General features: G+C 38.6%; 1 protein-coding gene across 1 annotated transcript in view; it reads left to right on the top strand.

The window, feature by feature from the left end:
* P2RX3 (purinergic receptor P2X 3) overlaps positions 1 to 18,241 on the top strand; it is a 95,569-nt gene that overhangs the window by 58,832 nt on the left and 18,496 nt on the right. The window contains exons 6-10 of the mRNA XM_072424368.1: positions 986 to 1,063; positions 4,570 to 4,693; positions 5,614 to 5,750; positions 11,150 to 11,243; positions 13,036 to 13,101. Of these exons, the coding sequence (XP_072280469.1) occupies positions 986 to 1,063; positions 4,570 to 4,693; positions 5,614 to 5,750; positions 11,150 to 11,243; positions 13,036 to 13,101 (499 nt within the window). The remainder of the gene's footprint in view (positions 1 to 985; positions 1,064 to 4,569; positions 4,694 to 5,613; positions 5,751 to 11,149; positions 11,244 to 13,035; positions 13,102 to 18,241) is intronic.

An 18,241-nucleotide genomic window follows, 5' to 3' on the forward strand; every position in this document is an offset into this window, starting at 1 on the left:
ACATTTACCGGTGGTGGTAATATATATATATATATATATATACAAAAAAAGACATCTATCTATCTATCTATCTAAAAACATGTATGGATGATCTATCCCGCTGGCAAAAGTGAGGACTCGCTTGCCAGAGTAGTCAGAGATTTATCATCAGGTCCATGTTCAGGTCAGGCATCGTAAGCGTTTAGGTATTCGCCTATATAAACAGCTCAAATCGTTTAATATTTGCCGAACCTGAAAATATTAGGTAATTTAAAAATATGCTTGTTTCTAAGCTAATATATAATTTTTAAATGTTTGCACACATGATACATTATTATTTAGGGATAACTGGAAGATATGTGCCATTTGAAGGAATGATTTGCTTGCCAAAAAATACATTTTAATGCAAGCTCACCAGGGTCAAGCTGCTGGATCTCCATTCCTAGAAGTGCTATAATATTTGAGTTCATAAATGTTGGAAAAATATGCCAGCATATTTTCTGCGGCTTTAAATGCGCTGTTAAATAGGTCGGCTGGGTAGGATGTGGGATCGCGAATACACGCACCTTCCAACTTATGATTTCACTTGATAAATTAACCACCAAGGATATAAGTTCAAGGAAATAAGTCATACCTGACTATAGGAACAAAAATAAGGAGTGGGATAGTTGTGGTATGTATAGTCATATGATTTACACATTACGGAAATAAACAATTGTTGGGATAAATAACTGCAGTGTTATGCCAATACCAGAGGCTACCATTACTGTTTTCACCTTCTAAAAATGCTTGATGCTTTCCATTCCTGGTCAATGAAGCCAAAAGCCACAAACAACAAAAGCAATGTCAGCTTCCATATTTCTCTTATGGCAGGTTTTCTTTACCTAAAAAAATGAACCCAATTTTTGAATAAGGTAAATTTAATATAAGAAAGATACACTTTCAAAAAAACAGTTCTGTTTACTACTGCATTGATAAGTTGCTTTCTCTATCTTTTATACTTAAGGCCTCTTTTAATGGAAGCTGAAAACTTCACAATCTTTGTCAAGAACAGTGTGCGATTCCCCCTTTTTGATTTTGAGAAGTAAGTATTGCTTGCATTAGGGGTCATGCAGATAACCTGGTGGTATAAACTAGACCTTGGCACAGCTAGATATAAAGTGTAACAAGTTCTTGCTGTAATAAACATTATTAAAGTTTGTTACACATTTTTTGTTACACAGGTTTTTACCTGAGTCAAAGCAGTTTCCTGTATTTTCGGGTAAAAATAAGTATCTTCATTTGTATTTGAATAATGTTATGTTCTAGCATTTAAAGCCTTCCAACCTCAGACATGATCGTCCTAATAGTGACGTATTCAATAGGCTTTTTTTACCAGGGTGGAGAAATTTTGTCATTAGAAAAAGTGGGCAAATTTTGCAAACATTTGCAAAAATTATTTATTTTACAAAATCCAATTTTACAAAAAAGGTTAACGTATTTCACCATACAGTGAAAATGCATCGAGGGACTGGACTTATAAACAATGAAGTGTTTCCAGGTATCACTGCAAAGCATACTGAGCATGTACAGCTACTCCCAGCAACCAAAAAGAATTCAAGCCTCTCTCAATGGCCCTGATTTAATAAAGTTCTCCAAGGCTGGAGAGGATACACTTTCACCAGTGAAGCTGGGTAATCCAGCAAAACTGTAATGGATTTCCTAAACGTCAAGCTATTTTTTAGAAAATTTTTTCAATCCTGGACCAGATCCATTTCAGATGTGCTGGATCACCCAGCTTCACTGATGAAAGTGTATTCTCTCCAGCCTTGGAGAACTTTAATAAATCAGGGCCAATAAGTCAAAGATTGGGAATTCCTTTCTAATTCTGATTCTTGCTCCAGATGGGGGTAAGAACATACAACAGAATTGTTAAATAGGGGTTGCAAAAAAACAGATAGATACAAGCAATGACATAGGAGGAATGAACCCTGCTCAAAAGAGTTTACAGTCTAAGGCTCATTTCTCTTAGTAGCTTCTCAGTGCACATATTCGAACATCAGTCACAAGTTTGCTAATCACAATGTTTGTAAATTTAAATGACAGCTATCGTACAGTTTAATGTACTGACTCATATGTAAAAACAATGACCATAGAAAAAATCTCTTTAATTTTTTTTTAAAGAAAATGAAAAACTGTTGAAAAAAGATTCTCTGTCCTTTTGTCCTGTCCTTTGTAATTAAAACCATAATGCAACCCTAAGAAAAGATAAATTGCAACAGTTTTGTAATGCATTGACCCTGTGCATTTTGCCTAAACTTTCACATTTTTTATGAAAATATGCCATTTTTGTGAAACTTTTCCTTAAATGAAATTGTTGGTTTCCCTCATTGCTATTTGCCATATTTTATATAGCCTAATTTGATCACAAATAAGGTCATCTGTACCTCATGGCAAGCTTGTCAGCCAGTGTTCATAGGGGTAATACAAACTTTTCAGATATTGGGCCTGATTTATTAAAGCTTTGCAAGGCTTTAGAAGTTCCACTTTCATCATTTTAGCAAACCTGGATCATGGGTCTGGTCCAGGATTAAAAACATTTTCTAACAAATAGCAAATTACTTTTAACCTCCTGGGTGGTTCATTTTTGTCATTTTTGTCCGGTTTTATATGTCTGAAAGCGATACATTGTTTTTCATGAAATTATTTTTTACAGTATAATATAATAGTATGAGTATAATATAGTTGGAAACACAAAATCATGTCAAAACAATAAATTAAATAAATAAATAAAAATATACTCCATATAATCCATCGTATTGCATTCAATACAGTTATTTTGTATTGAATGCAATACAAATGAATTTGAATTTCCTGCCCTGCTGGTGACTCATCGGGTGCAGAGGAAGCCGGCCGGAGGAAGAGAGAATACACGAAGGACGACGCTGGATGCTGGGGGATCAGGCAAGCGCTTTTTTACTATTGTTTCCATAGGTTTACCTACCCCAAGTGTGACTCGGGGGACAGCTCCCAGCATCTTTTTTTCTACCCCGAGTGTGACTACTGCCCAGGAGGTTAAAAAACCCTTCCAGGTTTGCTGGATCACCCAGGTTCACTGATGACAGTCTATTTTCTCCAGACTTGTTGTGGAACTCCACTTGTTGTAGAACACACAAACAAGGCCAAGTGCAGAATAATTGTTCTGCATCATTACATTGCTGATAACATGAAAAAAACACCTTAAAAACTTTAGTCTAGATTCTACTAAAATGTTTCTTGAGCCACATATGGCTAAAGTAAAAGGATGCAGGAGTGAAACCAGAAGTTTGTGGACCTCATAACAGCAACAATTTTAGTTCCAGCAAACAAAAGGATGGGAATAGCTCATACTACAAACCTATGTAAGGAGACAAGCACCTCTGGCCACCTGAATCTCATTACATTGCGTTGGCAAATCATTTATACAGTTAGGTCCATAAATATTTGGACAGAGACAACTTTTTCTTAATTTTGGTTCTGTACATTACCAGAATTAATTTTAAATGAAACAATTCAGATGCACTTGACCTGCAGACTTTCAGCTTTAATTCAGTGGGTTGAACAAAAAGATTGCATAAAAATGTGAGGAACTAAAACCTTTTTTTTACGCAATCACTTTATTTCAGGGGCTCAAAAGTAATTGGACAAATTAAAAAGCTGAAAATAAAATGTTCATTTCTAATACTTGGTTGAAAACCCTTTGCTGGCAATGACAGCCTGTAGTCTTGAACTCATGGACATCACCATATGCTGGGTTTCCTCCTTTTTAATGCTTGTGAAACATATAGCAAATTGGATAATAGGTGTAAGTTTTCAAAGATGCCCACAATCAGGGTGGTATAAGATAGTAATTATGGTATGCAGTTCAAGGAAACTTTACAACGTATAGGTCTGAGTGAGTGAGCAATATTGCCCACTCATGGGGCTAAGACAGATGCTCAGTATAACAACTGTCCCCATTGACATGTCCCCATTGTCAGCTTGCCAAAGACAGGGAAAATGACCACAGGAGTCTCTTTGCATCTACACACATATAGGGCCCCATGCAGAGTGCAGAGCTGGACCCAGCACCCCATGCAGATACCACTACAGGTTGCCTGCTGAAAGCCACAAAGGAGTAGAATTCAGGACTGCACAGTGAGAAAAACAGTATTTCTTCTTCTTAAAGGAGAGCTATCAGTAAAAAAAAATTAGCACTTATCTTTAAAGGTGGAAAGCAGTCGATACCTTCACAATCATAGTCCATAGGATGGTTTTCCTTTTTCGTTCCGGCACAGGATGGACACCGGGCACCGCTATCTTCTTCCGGGTTCCTCCTTCTATGTCTTATGTAATTCACCTTCCTGAAAATGTCGGCATTGGCACTTTTTCTGCGTATTAGCACTTTTTTTTTTTTAACATTAGAGGAAAACCTCTTATTTGCATGCCTGATATCGGAGGAGCAGCCCGAAGCCTCCTGGGATATGTGATGTATGCATCTCAGGAGGCTCTGGATACCCCCTGGAAGGGGAGGGTTTTTTTAATTTTATTTCTGATTATATCTTTTTAACATGCTTTTTTTTAATCCCAAAGGGGGAACCTGCCAAGCAGCCTGAAATGTCTCTACCATCCAGAAAAGAATGCTTTTTGTCCAATCTTCAAATTAGGAGACATTGTGAAATATGCTGGTCAAAACTTCACTACATTGGCTGATAAGGTATGTTCAGAAAAATCAGTTAATGGTAAGCTGTGGTAGAATTAGGACTAATTAAAAAAAATTCTGTTGTAGTTGTCCTTTTGTTTTTTCCGAACCAATTATTACAGTAAACCAGTCACTGCAATTAAAAACAATGTAATGAGGCACTCTACAACCTATTTGGTGCAGATATGTACTAATTTAATGACAGGCGCTATGGTGAGGACAAAACTGGAAGCTGGAGGTCTGATTTGGATGTATGTTAGTATGTTTCAAAAAAAATTTAGGGAATCCATCAAGAGTTTATCTGTCTACAGGCATCCTAAAAGATAGGGTCTGGGCTGATATTTCAAGAGGAGACCCTTAGCTGAACTTTAAGATGCAGCTAGGAACAGAAATGTCCTTTACATGAAAAAACAAAAAAAAGGGTGAGATTGGGAAGAGACTTGTTGGAGGACAACAGGACCAAGTAGAATCAAGAATCAATCCCTTATGCTGATGTTCAAGTTTGAGGCCCCTAACAATGGTGGTCATTGTTTAGCGTTAAAAACACATTTTTGCTTGTGCAGGGTTCCATAAACATTTTGATCTTAACCAATTTCATCCCATATGTGCATTCATTTTTGATTGGATATTGTTCCTAGACATTTATATGTGTTATAGTGAAACTTTACAACCAGAATAAAAGGACACATTTCCTAACTAATTCATTCATTTATCATTTTCTGGTTTGACATGTTACTACAAATATACAATCAGATAATAGTTTAAAATGATTTCAACTGCACCTTTTTAATTGTATTTAGTACATATGTGTGGTACTTTATTGATACCCATGTATATTACAATCAAAGTATTTTTTTGGCACACTTGTATAGTCAGGTCTAAAACAACTTCAATAAAAGCATTGTTTAATAATGTCTTATGATATATTTTTGCAGGGGGGAGTGCTGAGTATTAAAATCGGCTGGATGTGTGACCTGGACAAGTCCTGGGATCTTTGTATTCCTCATTACAGTTTTACTAGACTGGATAGTGTATCAGAAAAAAACAATGTGTCACAAGGCTACAACTTCAGGTATTCCTAATATAAGGGGAACTTTTGGCTAAACTACAGAGTCAAAAACTTGAGAAATATTTCACATGTATTTTTTAAAGAAAATATGTGAAGGTTTTTTATTATGTCCTTTCTTATTTTATTATGCCTAGCCTAAAAAAAATATTTTCCTTCTATCTGGTGTATACTAAATAATTCATTTGAATTTTTTTTTTTTTTTACTTTAGTCCAGAAGGTGTAATTTTAGGGTTCTTCCCACATGTTTCTTGTCAATTCTGAAAAGTGTGGCTGAAAAAAGAAAAAAAAAAACACTTCTCTCTTGTCTATTAAGAAATGTACCAGTGCCCTGGGAATCCGTTGTTATTGGTGTTCACCTGCATTAAATGTTTATCCTTTTTGTGTCCTTTCTCAAACTTTTTACCCCAAAGAATCCCTTAATCCCCATTATCCGTGACATTATTAACCGCCCAAAACTGCTATTTTTTGTTTGTGTCAGTACAACTATGGATACTATCTCTGCACTGGTTGCACAACTGCAGGGGCTCTCTTTGGAGGTAGCTGACCTCCGTATTACCGTCTCACACATACAGAGACCACAGGCAGCTGGTTTTGACAGCAGGAATCAGGCCTGGCCTGAACCCAAGGTGGCGCTCCCGGACAGATTTTCCGGGGGGAAGTGACAATTTTATTCGGTTCGGGGAGTCATGCTAACTATATTTTAAACTACGTCCACACTCTTCTGGAGATGAGAGTCAAAGAGTGGGTATAATCATTTCATTGCTTTAAGGTGACACTCAGTCTTGGGCTTTTTCGTTGCCGACCGGATCTCAGTCCCTCCTGTCGGTAGATGATTTTTTCAGAGCACTAGGTCTTATCTATGATGACCCAGATCGGATCTCCCTGGCCGAGACCAAGTTGCGTGGCTTACAGCAGGGAAAGCGTTCTGCGGAGACCTATTGCTCTGAATTTAGGAGGTGGGCTAGGGATACTGAATGGAATGATCAAGCTCTCCGTAGTCAATTCTGTCAAGGGCTATCTGAGAGCCTGAAGGACGCCTTGGCGTTTCATGAATATCCTGGGTCATTGGAAGCCGCTACGTCCCTAGCTGTACGTATGGATAGACGCCTGAGAGAGAGATCTAAGGTTCCTCAATCCCAGGACGTACTATCATATAAGGTGGGGGCCTCCTTTTCAGCTGTTAAGGAGTGTTTTGCTTCTGCTCCTATACTGGTGCAACCAGATGTGTCACAACCATTTATTGTGGAAGTCGACGGATCTGAAGTAGGGGTAGGAGCAGTCTAATCGCAGGGTCTTTCACCTAGTAAATGGCACCCATGTGCTTTCTTCTCTAAAAAACTTTTCAATGTAGAGAAAAATTATGACGTAGGTAATTGAGAGTTGCTGGCCAATAAGTTGGCTTTTGAGGAATGGCGTCATTGGTTGGAAGGAGCGATTCATCCTATTACGGTAATTACCGATCACAAAAATCTGGCGTATTTGGAGTCGGCTAAACGTCTGAACCCAAGACAGGCCAGATGGTCATTGTTTTTTACCAGGTTCAGTTTCATTGTCACCTATCGCCCTGGGGTTAAGAACGTCAAGGCAGACGCTTTGTCGCTTTTCTGGGGGGGGGTTATTTGGAAGATCCTGGTCCGATATTGTCAGAAGGGGTAGTAATATCCACCCTTTATCCCAATCTTCAGGCGGAGGTATTGGAGGCCCAGGGAGATGCACTGGATTCTTGTCCTTCGGGGAAGTTGTTTGTTCCTTACGAATTACCACACAAGGTATTCGAGAAACACCACTGTACAGTCCCTACAGGACACCCTGGGAAAAGATCCACAGTCGATCTCATCTCTCATAGATTCTATTGGCCGGGGTTGCATAAATGTGTTGAGGGCAATGTGTCAGCGTGAAGTTCTTGTCACACTTTATTGCATTGTCAGGGCTACCTAATGCTAAAACCCTCGCACAAGTGTTTGTCGATAACATCGTGAAGCTACACAGTATTCCCTCGGACGTGGTGTCTGATAGGGGCACTCAGTCTGTTTGTTTCCAGATTCTGAAAGGCGTTCTGCACTCGTCTGGGGGTACAATTGTCCTTCTCTTCAGCCTTTCATCCTAAGTTGAACGGACAGACTGAACGCACTAACCAGAATCTGGAGACTTATTTCAGGTGTTTTGTCTCAGAGAATCAGGAGGAGTGGTCGTCATTTTTGTCTTTGGCAGAGTTTGCCATCAATAACCGTAGGCAGGAGTCCCCTGATAAGTCGCTGTTTTTTGAGGCATATGGGTTCCATCCGCAATTTGGCACATTTTCTGGTACTGAGACTTCAGGCATTCCTGAAGAGGAAAAATTTTCCTCTTCTTTGTCATCTATTTGGCGGAAAATTCAAAATAATTTAAAAAATGGGCAACAAGTATGGCTGACAAGAGATGTGGTCCTGACCTAAGAGTGGGTGATTCTGTGTGGCTGTCCACAGGAAACATTAGGTTGAAAGTACCTTCTTGGAAGTTGGGTCCAAGGTTTATTGGTCCATATAAGACCTCTGCCATTATTAACCCGGTTGCCTTTCGTCTCGAACTTCCACAGGCTTAAAGATTCATAATGTGTTCCACAAATCTCTGTTGAAGAGATATGTCGAACCTGCGGAACCGTCCTCCTTGCCTCCTGCTCATCTTGTCATGGTGGACGGTAATCTAGAATTTCAGATCGCCAGAATACTGGACTCCCGAATTCTCCGCAGATCCCTCCAGTATCTTGTTCACTGGAAGGGTTACGGTCTGGGGGAAAGAATGTGGGTTCTAGCAACTGACGTTAATGCTAGTCACCTAGTGAAAGCTTTCCACAGGGCTAATCCGGATAAGGTCGGTGCTAGGTGTCCGGAGGCCACCTGTAGAAGGGGGGGTACTCTCACGGTCCCTTCCGTAACTGAGGTTAAAAGATCTGTGAGACACGCTGCACGTGAGGTTATCTGACTGTCTCTTTGTTTTTACTTGTTTCTGTGTTGTTGTTTGTAATGACCACACCCCTTGTATCAGCTGCAGCTGGTGGTGATTACTGCTCCTCCATTTAGTCTGGCCTCACACTTCATGCTATGCATTTGATATTCACTTCTGGGATTTGGAAGAGCTGGTGTGTTGTCCTCTTCAGGGTTGCTGCTCCTCCATTTGCTATTTAAGATAAGTTGAACTGCTTTTGGTGTTTTGTTGTTCTATTGTTGTTACTAGGCCTCAGGGAGACACTGGTTCTTTCATCAGGGAAGGAACCAGTAGTCTCAAGCCCAGTCACTATTCCTAGGGCAATTCAGGGCAACTAGGGCCTAGGTTCCAGTGTATGAATATTCCCACCCTCAGGGTATATTCATACTGACAGGAGTCAGGGCTAGGTTAGGTTGTCCGTAAGGTGTGACTGTTTCCTTCTCCCTAGCCTTGGAAGGCCTAGTCCCTTGTATTTATCCTTCTGTTTTCCTCCCCCATTATCCATGACACCCGCTCCACGAATGCTGATTCTCATTCAATTGTTTTATTTTATTGGTTTATTTCTCAAATGCTCTTTTAGGTAAGAATGACCTTACCTGTGTATTTTCTTTGACTGTTATTTTTAATGACATCAAATAGTTTGTCTTTGATAACTATCATTTCTTGTTTGGTCTTAGATTTAAATGAAATAAACCTATAATGAGTGAGAAAAAACAAACTAATATTTTGCATTTCTTTAGTAATACCAAAGATAATCCAACTAATAGATAATAGTAACAATAGTTTTACCTCACTTAACTGTGAGCTGATCAATGATTCAGAGCCTCCACAGTCCTTGTCAGGCACCATTAGGAAGTTCATTATTTTTCAAACGTACTTATCTATCATATTAATGGTCCGATTTAAAATTATGAATTTAGTTGTCCATGAGGTCCGAAAGGTTGGCAACCGCTGTCCTAGGGTACAATGGCATTCTGGTTGAGATTGTATCATTTGAACCCTTATTCTGCAGGTAATCTATAGAAAGGCAAATAGCCATAACCCGTAATGTGGTTCACTTTGTTCGTAAAGAGAAAACGTTTTCTTTCCCAGCAGAGACACGAAGGTCCTTATAAAGCAGTATTGGCTCTTGTTTGGCTATTCCCAAACCTAAAACAAGGCCTCTTCTAGCCTGAAAGTTCATGGTGCAGAACACATATAGAAAATCTCAAGAGAGTGTTAGACCAAGAAGCAGATCTCATCAAAAATATTCAATAGTTGTATTTGCTCATACGTAGGCAACAACCCAACATGTAGTCAAAAAAATCTCTGTTCATCAAGGCTTTAAAAAAGAAACAAGAATAAAAATGTTATTACTTTTCCCATCCCCAGCTCCCCAACCCCCCCCCCGTATTATTATTGTTTTATATTATATGTGTTTCATACCGTGGTTTTTACTGGATGTACAATTGCACTGTTTTCATATTGTGCTTTGTTATGTCTGTACTGTTGGAATTTACCTTTAGAAATACAAATAAAAATAGATTTACCCATAAAAATACTATTACAAATCATTTGCTATAAAAATATATCACCTGTCAGAAACACTAGAAGTGTAGTTTACATATGTATAATATGTTCTGAAAAAAAATTGTTTCTTTTAGTCAGGTATAATATACGTCAGCAGGTGAAATTGTCGGCTTCAGCTGAAAAAAAAAACCCCATCTAGAGAGCCTAAAGCTAAAAGTTAAATGCTCATTTTTGCCCAGTGGAAAAAAAGCATCAGGGCACATTTTTGGGGATTTAAATAGAAGCAGAGAATGGTTAAAACTTTTATCAAAGTTTATTGCTGTCTTTGTCCCCAATGGAACATTCACTCCCTTTTTTGCCCTGGTCAATAATGTCAAGACAGAAATTGAAAGAAAATCCTTCAATTTAGGTTTAAATTAGAGCAATAGGTGAAGTAAACTCTTCTAAAGAACACCAATAAGAACACTTGTTGCAGGGAATAAAATTATGTTCACTTTGGAGAGATTTTCTAATGTTTATTTAGGAAAGAAAGCAATTACCCCTGACAGGGGATTACCCCCATCCCTGCTCGGTAGGAAAAGGAAATGTATGTGGTTGAGCATAATTGTAACTGCACTGAAGGTAATTTTAACTGCAGTGAAGTCCCATTGCAAACATACTTTAAAGTACTTTGAATCACAGGGAAAGAACTTCCCTGCTTGACTGGAGAGAAGAATATTCTGCTGCATTTTGTTCTAAATCAATAGCTTTCAAGGAATACACATGGTGTAAAGCCTAACTATGGATCCCCCTCCTTCTTTGCCCCAATAAGAGCAGCCATGTATTAACTTTGCACTATACTCTGCATGATTCTACTGAGAGTCTAAAATATAAGGCAGAGCTGTTTTTTACAATCCAAACAAATAATCCATTATTACTATGTGTTTCAGGTTTGCTCGATACTTCATGAGTGCAGATGGCAAAGAGTTTCGAACTCTGATTAAGGCTTTTGGCATTAGAATTGATGTCCTTGTTTATGGCAATGTAAGTTTATATGTAATAATAACATACTTTGCTTTTTAGGGAATATACCATCTAAATCAAAATAAAAAAAATACCAGGGCTAAATTGGAATATTACATTGCAGACATTCCAGATTTCAAGTTTAGGTTTATCATATTAGTGCGAACAGATATTTCAAAGATCATGGTTATCTACAACAAATTTCTTATTCAGGTTGGTAAGCAATGCAACATTGCATGTACCATTGTGTGCTCTGATGTGTTTCATTGTGAATGGTATCAAAGCACATTGTGCAACAGTAAGCAGCACAAATACAGAGCAGTATATCACAGTGAACTTTCCATGCATCATGGTACACTCTGCTCCTAATAAATGGTTCTGTGTGTTTTTTGGTCAGTTGCATATTGTTGGCATCCATTTTATAATAGATTTATTGTTCTAACACAACACAGTACCTAATTTTCAAAAAAAATTATTTGAAATAATTTTTAAAGCTCAATACAAAAAAACAATAAAATACTGTATGTATACCCTATGCTCAAGCACCCTGTCCTCGAAGGCTGCGAACATCCTGGTAAGGATAAGGGTATGCATGATGTACCTGTTTTTACAACTAGCCATAGTACATTTAATATTATAAATGTGCAATACTTTTTGCAAAGGGATATTATTAAATGTAAAATATGTTTGTGTATTTTTGATAACAGCTCTGCATAGTGACACATATATATCTAATGTATAAAAGCTGTGTTCTTTATGAACTGTGTTTGGAACTGATATGTCTAGCATAAGGGACACCCCATGATGTTAACGGAGGAGACCCAAATTGTGAAAGTATTTTGCTGTATATAACTTTACATGTTTTATATCACTTATCTGAACGAATATATGTTGCTGCCCTTTTCCTTTTTTCCTCTTCCTCATTATACAATTGTTGAGGGGTGCAGCAGCAATTGATAGTTAAACAGGAGCGAAAGGAACCTATTACTTCAACAGATTAATCATACATGGCCAGACAACTTAAAAAATTGTTGAATTGACTTAGGATCCAATTATTTTATCAGATTAATGTTAGGAATTGAAGTAGTAATTGTCTGGGGTGTGCCAGGCTTCAGAAATCTGCAGATGATTGTGTTGTGCCTGTTGAGAAAGTTGGAGGATGATAGGCCTTGGGCTTTTATTTACTTGATTCTGATATAGTCAGGATACTATGGAGTAACAAGCCACACGATCTGTATGACAATAGCAGTGGGTGACGGTTCATCATGAAATCTGCCATATTACAAGGTTTTTCATTCATCATGCCTATCTATTTGGTCTCTGATTGATCATAACATATCTCTTTTGATAGATATCTTTTCTTTATACTGACTGTTCCACTTTTATAGAATTGCCTATTACTAATATGTCCAAAAACACTAACTAATGTATCTTTCGGATGTAGTTTTATCTACAACACACCAGTCTACCCTTCCCCACTATAGAATGTGGATAAGCCCTTGACATCCTCACATACAAAGCAGGACAGCTGGTCCAACATTGTATGCGATGATGATGGAATACCTGCTACAGGCAGAACAGTGAAGGAAACAGCTTTTAGGGCTGGTCCTACAGTGTGAATAAATCCAGTGGAAATTAAAAATATGGCTACTTATTAAATTACATGTACATAATTTCAACAATGTCCTGGACCTACCATTTATGGCCAGCCTTACTCAATTACTTTCAGTTGCTTGAACTACTTACCCAGAATATTTAGTGGTATATTTTGATCTGTTTTATATTATTTGCTCAGTTGCCTTTTTCTTTACAGGCAGGGAAGTTTAACATCATTCCAACGCTCATCAATATTGTGGCAGCCTTTACATCTGTGGGTGTGGTGAGTTAATTTTGAAAATGAATTATACAAAGGACTAGGATAAATTTAACTGTATGACATTAGTATTGGCACCCTTGGCCTGGTGTCTAATGCTTTCTTAAACTGATTTATGATTTATTCTTCTCAGTGTGTTCCTAAGATACTTTTCTTCTTAAACGTGGTTAAGAAATTAAGCCAGAGGTTAGCCATTTGGATATTCAAAAGTGTAGTGAAAGTCTGTTGTTGGAAAGTTGTGATGAAATGAGTCCAGGGAGCAGGCAAGAAATGGTAAAACGGGAGAAAGGTTAGTAACAGCAAAGAATGAGCAAATCTCACACCCTCAGCAGTAGGTGGAATATATGTTATATTGAAAGTATACATTCTAACACAGCCTAGCCCTTTTGACATACACTAACATTTCCCCACCAGCTACTTTTCCCAGTAAGGCAACCAAGGCCTAATCAAATATGTAAATCTTTTAATCAATAACCTCAATAATATTAAAAATTAAATATATTGGAGCAAGATGCAACTTATATACTCTAGTAATTAGGTATCTGTGGGTGGTTTGCTTGTAAGAAAACTTTAGCAGGATAACACAGTGTACTTTTTGGCCAGGAATATACTGTTGCACTAAACAGAACTCAAAACACACTTGCATTGTTAGCAGACCTACATTGACCCCCCTAGTGGTAATCCCAAGTGTGACTCAGGGTGGAAAAAACTAGCAAAAGCGGTAACCCCGAGTATCACTCGGGGGAACTTTGGAAGCCCCCCTTACCTCTGCCCAGCGCTCCAGCGGTGATCGGATGATCCCACTGTGATGCTGGGGTGCTGTCACGGTCCCTTCCGTGACTGAAGTTAGAAGATCTGTCAGACAAGCTGCATGTGAGGTTATCTGACAGTCTCTTTGTTTTTTACTAGTTTCTGTGTTGTTGTTTGTAATGACCACACCCCTTGTATCAGCTGCAGCTGGTGGTCATTACTGCTCCTCTATTTAGTCTGGCCTCACACTTCATGCTATGCGGTTGATATTCACTGCCGGGATGTGATGAGCTGGTGTGTTTTCGTATCCAGAGTTCCTGCTTATATATCTGCCATTAAGATAAGTTGAAATACTTTTGGTGTATTGGTGTTTTGTTGTTCTTTTGTTGTTTACTAGGCCTCAGGGAGACACTGGGTCTTTCATAAGGGAAGGAACGAGTAATCTCAAGCCAGTCACTACTCCTAGGGCTATGCAGGGCTACTAGGGCCTAGGTTCCAGTGTATGAGTATTCCCACCATCAGGGGATACTCATACTGTTAGGCGTTAGGGCTAGGTTAGGGTGTCTGCAAGGGGTGACCATTCCCTTTTCCCTAGCCATTGGAAGCCTAGTCCTGAAGATAACCTTTTCTGTTTCCCTCCCCTCCCCTGTTATCCGTGACAGGCGCCTGTCCGTCGGGGGTGTGGCAGGGCGGAAAATTTAAAAGCAGATTACAGAGTAATCTGCTTTTAAATGCCGGCCACACCGCTGCGCATATTTTCAGTTAGGTGTGATGCACCATGCATGATTTCTGCATGGTGCATCACATCTAACTGCAGATGCGATCACTAATAGTAAATTCCGGAGGTGATGCCAGCTGCGATTTCCCAGTGGCATCACCCCCAGAATTTACTATAGCTGCTCGCATCACCCGGAGAATGTTACCCTCGCAGCCTACAGGTGATGCGAGCAGCTTCCTTGGTGGATCTAGGGGAGTGAGCAGGGCAGGGACATCCCCATCGCATCACCCGGCAAGATGTGACATCTTCCGGGTGATGCGGTGGAGTGTCTTTGGCCTTGATTGTTTCTGACTGATTGCTGGAGACTACATGGCATCCAAAAGGCATCTCGCTGGCGCAAGCTCTGTTTTGGAGAAATTTGAAAGCAGCGATAGCGAATTGGAGTCACTTGTGGAAACGAGCGATAGTCATTCACCAGGAAATTTGTCATCAGACAGCAAAAGTGAACTGAGTGATGATTCTGAACCTGAGGTCAGTGCTATGCGCACATGGAGCTTCATTGACCCTAATGCGGACCAGGCAGCACCGCCAAGATTTCCATTTACCGGTGCACCTGGGATGAAATTTGAGGCTGAATGCAACGAACCCCTGGCATACCTGAAGTTGTTTTTGACCAATGAAGTTATCGAAAAAATTGTTGCAGAGACAAACAGGTAAGCCGCTCTTGTGTTTGCTAACTTTTTGAAATTTTTTGCTAAATTTTTTTTATGCAAACATGTATGCTGCTTTGTGTTTGCTAACTTTTAAAAAATTTTTGTATGCCAACATGTGTGCTGCTCTGTGCTAACTTTTTAAAATGTTTTTGCTATTTTATTTTATGTAAGCATGTATGCTGCTCTGTGTTTGCTAACTTTTTGACATTTTTTTCTAATTCTTTTTTTTTTTATGCAAACATATATGCTGCTCTGTGTTTGCTAACATATTACATGCAACCTTCACACTATAAAAGAACATATCCTAAAATACCTTTTTTTATTTTGCTTTATGCAGGTATGCTGGACAACAACAAGGTGCTCCACACCTGAGGTTTACATGAAGCAGAAAGTGGGAACCTGTGACCAAGGATGACATTTGGCTGTTTTTGGGCTTGGTGATCCTACAGGGAGTTGTGGGCAAACCCATGCAAAAGTGGTACTAGTCCAAGAATAAAATGATTGCCACTCCATTCTTTGGCACAGTCATGCCAGAATACCGCTTTTCCCTCATCATGAAGTATCTGCACCTAAACTGAAGAAAACTTGGGAAGTGTCTCCGATTAATCTACAAAATATCCAGCAAACCTATGTGCCAGAAAGAGATGTGAGCATTGACGAAAGTGTAATGGCTTACAAGGCGAGGCTCAGCTGGGTGCAGTACATTGCGTCAAAGAGGGCACGATTTGGCGTGAAAACGTATATTCTGTGGGAATCCTCATCTGGCTACATTGGGAATACAGTACTGTACACTGGAAAAGGTTCAACCCCAGACAGCCATTATGGATTGGCAACATCTTCAATGCTATCCCCCATTTAGCCATTGCTAGGTCAGGGCTATTGTGTCACAACTAACAACTTCTACACATCTCCTGAGCTTTATGAGTTCCTTTTGCAACACAGAACAGATGCCTATGGAACTGTTAGGGCTAACCAGCGCAACCTGCCATTACTGTTTGCAAAAGGGAAGCTGAAAACAGAAGAAATTGTTGCCTGGCAGAAAGGCAAGATGATGGCCCTGAGATGGCGTGACAAGAAAGATGCGTGCCTGATGAGTACTATCCATGATGCCTTCACCGTTCTGGTACACACAAAACGGGGGAAAGAAGTGATGAAACCACAGGTGATGATTTACTACAACAACACCATGGGAGTTGTCGACAGAGCTGACCAAGCCATGACATTCTACCCAGCGATGAGGAAACAGCAAAGGAAGTACTACAAGAACATTTTCAGGCATCTAGTTGAGCAGTGGCTATGGAATGCCTACATTCTGTACAAAAAAAATAGTCAATCATTCAGACTTCATTTTGAAAGTTTCCGAATCCATAGTCAAGAACCACCAAACACCATCAGTGGCTATGAATAGACCTGGATGTCGTGCTTCCACCGTCGCCACTTCACTGAATACATCCCACCAACCCAGAAAATGGCGGCACCTACAAGGATGTGTGTGGTTTGCTGCTCAAAGACCGATGACAGAGGAAGGAAGAACTGCAAAGAAACCAGGTTCTACTGTCCTGACTGTGATGTTGGGCTTTGTGCAGCACCCTGCTTCAAAATCTACCACACCCCGGATGTCTACTAAAATTGTAATTTTTTTTTTTCTAAAATCTGCATTTAATTTATATTTTTATTTATCAATATTATTGCACCCTTGTTTGGAAAATTTTGATAAAATATTTTTTTTGATAAATTACATTGTTGTGGTCTATTATCTCATTATTTTTATAATTATGATTTATAAGTATGTATTATTCTATAATTTATGATTATAATATAATAAATAATTATTATTGTACCTGGGAGTTAATCCTAAGAATTACAGGCCCACAATATAAACAAAAATTTCTATGCAAATAAAATAGGATCACTTTTTGCACCAAAAAACTGACAGAATTAGAATGCTAGGGGGGTTAATGCATACTGCACTGTTACTAAAAATGTTGCATTAGGCAGCCCTTTGAAATAAATTGATTGCTTCACCACAAGCTGTTTAAAGTGCAATAGAACACATGTGTGCAACGTATTGATTACTCAAACCCTTTAAAAATAACATGCTATTAAGTTAATAACCTATCTATTTCTAGTTACAATATTGTTTGTAGCCTAATATAGTGATTAGCTAGTGCAAAGCTTGATTTTAAAATAGTGGTATGGGAAAGATATGATTGTGAATCATATTCCTGGCATCTAAAAGGGCTTTCACATTTCTGCTCTGCTTGTTAACTTTTTAATTTTTCTTTGTGCATAAAAACATCCTTTTTTCTTATTATTATTAATATAGATCCATTTCAAAGATTATTGTAAGGATTAAATGCTGCACAAGGGTTTAAAATAAAAGTGTCTGAAATGGTAATGTTACAATTATGATTAGAGCATAAGGAATTAAGAAATATTATACCTGTATATTTAATAATCTTGCACACCATTAACACTGATTGTAATTTTTACCTATAAATAAAATACTAAAACTGTCTAAATTATTCAAAAGTTATCTATATTGTAATAATTTCACAGTAAAAAAACAATCCCACAGTGATTGTTTGAAATATACCACTGAAGTAGTTGCCAGGCCAGATAATAATAACAAAAAGAAAGAAGGATGAAAGGGATAGCGGCTCTTTATGGCAGTCACAGATCTAAAATACCTTAAAATCCTTTATTCTCCTTAATGAAATAAACACATTTGTAAACAACACATTTTTAAAATATACAAAACTGACAATTCTAGTCAGGTATATCTAAACGAAGATTGTTTAAAACACTCTCACATGTTCAAAACCCAATATGCTGTGAGTCAATTATTTAGGATGCGGTTACAGTCTCACTAAATGCGTTTCGCCCTCGTGGGCTTCCTCAGGGGATTTTGAGACCTTGGTATATTGACCCAGGGGGAGAAATAGATAGTGTATACCTAATGTAT

Source organism: Pyxicephalus adspersus, chromosome 10 (assembly GCF_032062135.1).
Source record: "Pyxicephalus adspersus chromosome 10, UCB_Pads_2.0, whole genome shotgun sequence".
Classification (NCBI taxonomy): Eukaryota; Metazoa; Chordata; class Amphibia; order Anura; family Pyxicephalidae; genus Pyxicephalus; species Pyxicephalus adspersus.